General features: G+C 44.6%; 1 protein-coding gene across 1 annotated transcript; it reads right to left on the bottom strand.

Annotated features, from left to right (window-relative positions):
* Nucleotides 1-41: 41 nt before the first annotated feature.
* On the bottom strand, nucleotides 42-8,865 carry LOC125727597 (suppressor APC domain-containing protein 1-like). The gene is made up of 6 exons (XM_049004438.1): nucleotides 8,753-8,865; nucleotides 4,605-5,660; nucleotides 3,537-3,683; nucleotides 1,644-1,745; nucleotides 1,161-1,240; nucleotides 42-1,053 (listed from the first exon to the last, which is right to left on the bottom strand). The coding sequence occupies exons 2-6, from the start codon at nucleotides 4,773-4,775 to the stop codon at nucleotides 996-998; spliced, it is 558 nt and encodes a 185-aa protein (XP_048860395.1). The 5' UTR covers nucleotides 4,776-5,660; nucleotides 8,753-8,865; the 3' UTR covers nucleotides 42-995.
* Nucleotides 8,866-9,449: the final 584 nt, after the last annotated feature.

The raw sequence follows: 9,449 nt of genomic DNA on the forward strand, positions 1-9,449 counted from the left end.
TAATGTCTTATAAGTCATTTTTAAGTGAAAAGGAAGAAATCACATTAGTTGTATGAGGTATTTTTCTGCCTTTGCTTTCCTGTCAACTAGATTCTTCTTTTTGCACCTAGTTTGTATAATAACAATCTATTGATTTTTGTAAACCAAAAAAAAATCAAGATTTAAATCAAACCTCCAAATAACATGGCAAAACCAGGAGATTGTTAAACTCCACTGAACAAGAGCATTGACGAAAAGTGGACATAATTGAGCAGAAATTGAAAAGCGGCTTTCAGGGCTGTGTGGAAAGACTCTCCTTCTGCCAGATGAATGTTCGAAAATGCAACCCCCATAAATGTAAGGCAGGGAAGGCTGTGGGAGATTATTTATGAGCTTTGGAGTCTGCTCACGGGTCTGTCACACAGTATTTCCACGGCACCTTCCTACATGTGCTTCATTTGCTGCGGCGCGAGTCACAGATGACAGCAATAGCCTTGGTGATCTGTTGATAAATACAAGGTTGCATCTCGGTTTAATCCAAAGCTTTACTGACCTTTGGACTCACTCTTCTGATAAGCCCACAGATACGTGAAGCAGATTCTCAACACCCACTGATACTGGAGAGGGACATGATTCTGTAATGACTCATCTCACTGCATTCCAGCAATTTCTCTCTCCCAGTTTTTCCAGTGTTACAAAGCAGCTGGTTTGGATCTGTCACCGTAGGAGCCAGTTAGTGCAAACACAGTACCATAAGTGCAGCTTTTTATCACTTGACATATCTGTGCAGCTGTCCCAAACTACAGCACTAGACCTACACATGGGAATATAGCGAGCAGAGAGCATGTTAGGAGGTCTCTACTGGGTGTCAGTGTCTCCTCTGTTGAGGAGCATAGCACTGGAGTCTGGGGTGGCCCTTGGAGAACTGGCCAGGAGCCCTGGAGAGTGGGCACAGGGGTGTCGCCCACAGGGCTCAAGCCAAAAACGAGTCCAGAGTGCTGCTGAAGGACAGGAGCTCACACCTCCCGCTCCAGGGCTGTCATCCTCTGTCTTACTGGTTTCACTGGTGACCTTCTGTAGGAAGGGGAAAGAGCCCACAAGAGAAGAATTAAAATGGAGGCAGGTTACAACAATGGAAATAAAGTTTGTTTCGAGTAAGTCTTGGGTTAGTCATTAGCTACCGGAACACGTTGGCTACATGGGGAGGTGCTTCTGATTGGCAGGTTGGTTCATGATGGAAAGTGGGATGTGGAACAGAAGCCTGGGGAGAAAAAACTCCAGTGATTTAGAAGACATAGCAGATCACATGGACACTGAGCAGGTAGATTGAGTACATGACTAGGAAGGACCAGCCTCACTGAAATTTATATATGTGTACAAAGGTTTGTGATTTATATCTATATAATACTTTTTTCTGAGAGTTCAAGGCTTCTTTCACAGTACAAATAAAAAAGGACTGTTTTAAATACAGGATCACCGTGTAATTAAATGTTTTTTTTTTTCATTTTACTGTACAGAATGTACTCTTTTTTTCTTGTTAATGTAAAAGTAATTATGAGAGCAGTTAGTCAGCTGGTACTGTATGACCTCACAAGTTTTGAGTTTCGATAATGTGAGTCGGAAAGGCCGACAGTCCGCTCAGTGTTTAAATGGGGCTTATTTACCATTCTGTAACAAGACATGAGGTCACTGAGGCGGCTGTTGACCTCTTGCATTTTGGGTAACAGGACATTCAGTTGACTCTGACTGGGCTTCAAGAAAGTATCCTAAGGGGAATGATTTGAAGATGATTATCCCATGAGACCACGGAGTACAGTACTGGCGAGCAAAGCTATTCAACCAATAATGGGACTATTGACTATGAATAAGACTATATTGTGAAACTTGCAGTAACTTGCCGTCAGGGTAATTTAGCCAATGAGCAAGCTTCCACCTTCCCCTCCTCCTTCCCTCATCATTCTCATCTTCTACTGATAACCCTGCACATCATTAATGAGTTGCCTCATCATGACATTCACAACTCACATCTCAGTGGCGGTAAACAAGGTTAGCTATCTTTAGCTGTTTATAACTGCTAGCCAAATAAATGTGCTACTGCAAGTATAAGAAGGCAACTGAAGTGTTTCTGTGTTGTTGTCCCACAGACATAGGTTGTATTAGCCTAAAACTGGCGAAATATATGACGCACATGTCTGCTTAGCTAGCTATGTAATCAGTGTGGTAGCACAGACATACTGTGAAGCCAGCAAGTTAGATGGCAGACCAGCTTTGTTTGTAATTTTGCCTGTACAAATAACACTATCCTTCAGTTTACAAGTTACATGAAGTTTCAGGAACATGAATACCTGCGTATGCATATTTTTTAGATCTTTTAGGTTTGCTTTTTGAAGGCTATTATCGCATTCCATTGTATAAGTACCCCTTTTGAGTGTTGTTTTTAATCTGTCTGCAATATTCTTTCCTTACTAACAATTAGCAAATCTTTGTCTCTGTCTCTCTCTAGCCTCCAGTGGCTCCAGTGTCCAGGTGACACAAACGGCTGCCCCTCCTGTCCCTCCTGCCCCTCCTGTCCCTCTTGTCCTTCCTGCCCCTCCTGTCCCTCCTGTCCCTCTTGTCCTTCCTGTCCCTCCTGTCCCTCTTGTCCTTCCTGTCCCTCCTGCCCCTCCTGTCCCTCTTGTCCTTCCTGTCCCTCTTGTCCCTCCTGTCCTTCCTGCCCCTCCTGTCCCTCCTTTCCCTCCTGTCCCTCCTGTCCTTCCTGTCCCTCTTGTCCCTCCTGTCCTTCCTGCCCCTCCTGTCCCTCCTGTCCTTCCTGTCCTTCCTGTCCCTCCTTTCCCTCCTGTCCCTCCTGTCCCTCCTGTCCTTCCTGTCCTTCCTGTCCCTCCTTTCCCTCCTGTCCCTCCTGTCCCTCTTGTCCTTTCTGTCCCTCCTGTCCTTCTGCCCCTCCTGTCCTTCCTGTCCTTCCTGTCCCTCCTTTCCCTCCTGTCCCTCCTGTCCTTCCTGTCCCTCTTGTCCCTCCTGTCCTTCCTGCCCCTCCTGTCCCTCCTGTCCTTCCTGTCCTTCCTGTCCCTCCTTTCCCTCCTGTCCCTCCTGTCCTTCCTGTCCTTCCTGTCCCTCCTTTCCCTCCTGTCCCTCCTGTCCCTCTTGTCCTTCCTGTCCCTCCTGTCCTTCTGCCCCTCCTGTCCTTCCTGCCCCTCCTCTCCCTCCTTTCCCTCCTGTCCCTCCTGCCCCTCCTGTCCCTCCTGTCCTTCCTGTCCTTCCTGTCCCTCCTTTCCCTCCTGTCCCTCCTGTCCCTCTTGTCCTTCCTGTCCCTCCTGTCCTTCTGCCCCTCCTGTCCTTCCTGTCCTTCCTGTCCCTCCTTTCCCTCCTGTCCCTCCTGTCCCTCTTGTCCTTCCTGTCCCTCCTGTCCTTCTGCCCCTCCTGTCCTTCCTGCCCCTCCTGTCCTTCCTGCCCCTCCTATCCCTCCTTTCCCTCCTGTCCTTCCTGCCCCTCCTGTCTCTCCTGGACATCCCAGTGAGAGGTTTGGTTGATGATCCCGGGTGCTGATGGGCATGGCTTACCCTGTACTGGGAACTCTTGCCCATCTGCCTCTGCCTCCCAATAATGTTGCAGATTTGGTCCTGGTACCAGTTCTTGGCCTGTTCCAGCATATCCAGGCCAGCCAATAAAGAGTCTTTCTCTAGCTCTAGTTCCTTCATTTGTTTCAGCTGAGGAGAAGGAGATTTCTGGAAGTAAACATTGCTGTCAAACCAAAGAAAGACAGCAGCAGATATGTTTGCCACCGCCAGCTTCACTGAGACGATGAGGCAAACTGTAATCCTAATAGTACCCAGAATGCCCTGATTTCTTGTAATTCAGTAATACCAAAACAAATAGCCGTTGCCAGCTTTTTCACTTTCAGTTTGCTCACCTTCCCAAAGATCCTTATGTATGTTTGGGTTTTGAAGGTCATCAAAACTGAACAAACAAGCAACACTCCCCCTGTCTTATCCCTTCCTCTCATTCTCCTTCAATAGCTCTCTCTCTCCATCTATATCTCTTCAGTTTTCTCTCTTCCCTCTCTCTCCCTGTCCCACAGACTTGCGGCTTTGCTCTGCACCCTGTTTAGCTGTAATGCAGACAAAAATGACAGCCTTAATAGGAATGAACTGCCTGGGTGATCCTCCGTAAGCGATCAGTGTAAGACACACGCTGCAAGTCCGTTACGTCACCTGGCAGAATCTAGTCGAGCTGTGAAAAGTCACAAGCTCTCAGAGATGTGGCAAATCTCCTTTTCTTCCACGGATGAAAATCGTAGTCTTTGGTTACTTATTATAACTGGTCCCTGGTTACCTATTATAACAGTTTGTACTGGGTATATGGTGATTCACGGAAACGCGTCTGTATAACAGCACTGTAATGACATTCTTAAACAGTGACATTCACAGTTTTTCTGTAAGTCACGCTGATTCACTGCTGCACACTTCAAGCCATCAAACACACCATGTGTCACTCCAGTTCCTCTCTGTTTTCATTCGGCCTCCCTCCTCCATCTCTTACCCTGCCTCTCTTTCTCTCTCTCTCTCCCAATTTTTCAGTCCGAAGCTATCGCCCCTGAAAATGGGTCCCTCACTCCATTTCTCACTCACCCACAGGAAAAACTTCAGCGCCTTGTCGCTGTACAGGCTGCTGCTCAGAGGAATGAAGACTGTGGAATATGCTGCCAGAGAGGTTGTCCAGGCTGGGCCAGGTTGGTCCGACAAACCCCTAGCGTCTAGGCCCCGGGACCCGAGCCACCTTGTCACCATGGGAACCAACATTAATGGGAAAGGGTGAGCAGACTGTAGAGATCCGGATCGACAAAAAGGCGTAAGGAAGAAACTAGAGTGCAGGGATGCGAAGATGAGATGGGGTGGGACAGAGCTGGGGAGGGTCGCTGACTGAAAGGGTAGGGGCAGATCTTGGGATGGGCGCTATTAGAAAGGAGAGGGGTAGGTTTGGGGGGGGCATTGATAGAAATGGGAGGGATAGTGCTGGGGAGGGACAATGTCAGATTAGGGAGGGGCACTGGCAGAAATTGGAAGGGCAGGTTTGGTGAGGGGCCCAGCTATGGAGGGGCTGTGACAGATATAGGAGGGGCCAAGGTAAGGGTGAGCGGTGACAATATGGGGAGGGACTCCAAAGGTACAGAAAAAATCTCACATTACCTTACTCACTTATGGGTGCTATTCCACCGCACCAGGTACCGTACTTTTGGTACTTCAAAAAGGTACCAAAAACTATGGTACTTCAAGGTGTTTGGTTTTCCACTGGCGTTAAAAACTGGTACCGATGCCAAATGACATCACAGTGGGAGGCGGATATTTTGTATGTTATAGTGTTGGACGATGTGCGATATTAATACCAACATTGCATGTTATGCACATGGAATTCATATATTACTTAGCTTATTGTGATTATGATCAGGCTTTTTCATTCAGTTTTGTATGGACATTACAGCGCAGCTAGTTCAAGTTTCACTAAAACATTTTTAGCTCTGTCACAGAAAAAAAACTAGCTTTGCAATTTTAATTATTATTCCTTTTATAGTTAGTTTTTTATAGTTAAAATCAGTTTAAAGTTTACCTGCAGTCCTTTTGCGTGAGCGCTGCATGCGCTCTCTGAGACAGTTATAATCATCTTCATCCTTGCTGTTTAAATCACTCCTAGACAGGTTTGTGAAAAATTTATGAACTCCTTTTTCCTTTATAAATACCCCAATATTTATTTTTTACAACAAAATATGTGTGCTGTCCTAGTAAATTAAACGAAACACTTTTTAAAATTTCTTTTCATGCCATCCTGATCTTTCTGTTGCAGATTGCAATACACATATATTTTTTACTTTGTCGATTGTTGTTTTCTGAATTTGCAGCTGTTTGCACAACCAATCGACAAAGAAAGCATCTGAAGTACCATCCAAAAGTACCGAAATACCAAAGACTTACCCCAGCTGGTTTGGCACTTTTGGGACGCGTTTCCACCGCACCAAGTATGCCAGATTTTCAGTACTTTCAGTACTTTCAGTACTTTGGGGTGGGACTTGAAACACTATCTTTGTCGGTTGGTTAAGAAAATACCCTGCCTCTAAAAACAATACTGTCCCCGTCCTGAAAAAAAAGTTACGATCTCAGAAAATAATGATCAACAAAGTAAGAAAAAAGAATGTGATTTGGTTGTAAGAACATGTGCAAGAAAAAGATCTGGATGGCATGAAAAGAAAAACAAGTATTTTGTTGAATATATTAATCTAGCAATCTAACAATGTGATTTTGTTGTGATAAATATTAGGGTATTGATAAAACAAAAAAGCAGTTCAGAAATTTGTGTGTTTGTGTTCACATTTATTTCATTTAGCAGATGTTTTCATCCAAAGCAAAATACAAATTGAGAAGCCACATCAGACTCTGGGACCCTGTCGCACCTGGGACCTTGCTGAGGGATCCAATGGTAACGTCAGTCTATTGACCCTGGGATTCAAACCACATGACAGTAGTTCCCTTGAACAAGGTCCTTATCTGAAGCTGCCCCAGGGGAGCTCGATGCTGGCTGACTCAACCATTGTAATTCCAAGCTTTTCTCGTACCTGTATATATATATATATGTCTGTGTGAAAGCCGCCCATTTCCACCATGGGGGATTCACTTGTTAGGGCACATGCAGAGTGTGCTGGTACCTCATTCCTGGAAACACCAACATCAAAACAACCCTCATTGCCGCAATATGGTTATAAATCATCTTTGCCATAGAGGTTCCTGGACATACATTGTCCTTGTTCAGTGACCCCCGACTAGCATGAGTGAGATCACTGTTGCCTCTGTGTTGAGGGATTATTACCGATAGCATCTCTCTGACACACACATTCCAGGCTGGGTGATCACAGAAATGTGTGCATCCATTCACCCCTCTGACATCTTTCCTAGCTATGCAAAAACTTGATTGTTCACATTTCTTGTACCCTCGACTGTGCCTCCTGACAGAAAACTGATTTTAATTGGTCCATTCTGAGGATCCACGTGGTTTATATACAACAGGAAGGTTATGAAAATAGAACAAACTCTTAACCTGTGATTTTATCTACATTAATCATGTTTTGATCTCCTTCAAGGGACATATTACTGGTTGAACAGTCTCCATCTTCCTGCAGTGCGGAGCCCCCTGGTATCTCCTGTCTGTGGTGGGCATGGCTGCTTTCAGCCCGGGATTGAGAGTTAATTAGCACTAAGATGTGAGATGTTTAAACAGCCTCAAGCTTCATGCATGAGTCACAGCATGAGGAAAGTTGTTTGATATAAATGACCTTCTATGCATTTCTTATCATCCATCCATCCATCCATTTTCCAAACCACTTATAGAAAAACAGACAAACAGAATTTCATTTGTGATTACTAATAAAGTGATTACTAGGACGGAGTATTACAGTCCCTGAAGGTTTTGCATTGCACTTGATTTAAGTGAGGTTGTTCTTGGAGATGACCACTAGATAATGTTACTACCATTACAACCCATCATCGCTTGTGTACCTCTGCATTACTGGGTGTTTCGGCCTTTTATCACGACAGCCCTCGGCTGAGGCAGGCCCACCACAGACTGATGAGACCTGTGTATGTCTCCTAGTTAGTCTCTAGATGGTCACTAGCCTGCCCACAAAATATCGCTTCTTTTCAGCCACATCCAGTGACTGGTCATTTCAGTGGCACTGGAGAGTGCTTTAATTGCCTTCCTACTGGCTTTCCCAAATAACTCCTATTTCCCTCAGGAGCCTTGCGGTAGTACTGGCTTAAAAGCCCCTGCACCCCACTTCAACTGGATGCCTTTAATCTTCCAACGTTGCTGATCTGCTTTGGCCGCAATGTTGCCGTATCGTAGCCTTTTCCATTTGAATGGCTGATCTGCAGCATTCTCCCAAGGGGCCGTCAGCTCAGTGATGAAGACATGCTGGCAGAAGTGGGACCAAAGGGCCAGATCTGGTCGCAGGCTGATCATTGAAATTTTGGATGGGAAGGTGAGTCTCTGGCTTAGGTCAATACAAATACGAACGAGAGGCTTCACTCCTTCCCAGATGAAGGATAGTAGTAATTCCAAAGTTTAATTTGACAATGCTAAACCAATAAACCACTTGTAGCAACCTCCACCCAGCAAAGTGAACCAAAACCCCCTGTAGCACAAGAAGACGGGGGGGGGGGGGGGGGGGGTAATATTAGCTAATAATGAATTGCCCACTGTATGTGTTTCCACTTTCTAGGGTATGATTCTCAACTTGGCGCACACCGAAAACAAGGACCAAGGTAGCTTAGTATTAAACTATTCTCTAAAGTATGCTCCTTTCAAATAAGCCTCATTCAATCAAACATCCATGTGACCATATATTTATACCCAACCCTAACACATACCACTTCCACGACCCTCAATATCTCCCTTTTACATGCCCATTATCATTAATATTTAATGCAACCCTGGGGAAAATAGGAAGCTGCTTTCACAGAAGGAACATGGGAAATGGTTTTCTTTTCATTTCCTTCCCTGCTTCCCCAAACCATATTCCACTTCAAACAGTTCAACCAGCACATTTAGCCAATTTGTGCATTGATCGCAATGTTCTTCCTTATGATGAAAAGATGAAAAAACACAAGCAATCGAAAACACCAAATGAATGAACAGAAAAGGAAAATACACAGGTTTTGTGCTATGAGAGTCACACATTTATATTTTGGCTAGTTGGTGCACTTTGGATCGCTTACTAAGCAGCATTACTCACACATCTGGCGTGATGAGAAAATCCAAGTGCCAAAAGCTGGATGGTCCGGAACTTGGGGCAAAGTTTTAGCTCAATCCGGCCGAGGTTCCACTAGCTTCTGCTGCTGCTGCAGTTTAATTTCACTGGGCTCCCTGCAACTGTCTGGAGCCCTGTATCACGAAGCAGGATTTATTGATTAGCTGGATAACTTGTCAGATTTAAGGTAGTCTGGGCTAAATATAGTGGACGAAGATGAAATCCATTTATACCAGAGTACCTTAAAACCAACAAGTTGTCCAGTTAAGCAAGAAATCCGGCTTTGTGATACAGGCCACCGGTTGTCTTTTCTGGGTTCAGATTGACAGAGCTATAGATCAATAAAGAGCTGAGATCCTCCTTCCCAGTTCCATTTAGCTCTCCACTAAGTACTGGGAATCTCGGTTTAAATGTACTTTATCTTCATTCATTTACCATTCATTCAGCCCAAACTACCTTAAAACAGACAATCAACTAATCATGTCTGTTTACATGAAGACATACTGTTGCAGACACGCTCATAACAGACAGGAACAAATATGATTTTAGTGTTTACAAATGTTTTTGACACAAAGTGGAACAAAGGCTTTCACATATTAATACTTGGACTTCAATTTAAAATTTAGCTTTTTTTTTAGCTTTAGTGTTTTTTGCAAACACTGAAGTTTCTGCATGAACATAT

This window comes from Brienomyrus brachyistius, chromosome 2 (assembly GCF_023856365.1).
Source record: "Brienomyrus brachyistius isolate T26 chromosome 2, BBRACH_0.4, whole genome shotgun sequence".
Lineage (NCBI taxonomy): Eukaryota > Metazoa > Chordata > Actinopteri > Osteoglossiformes > Mormyridae > Brienomyrus > Brienomyrus brachyistius.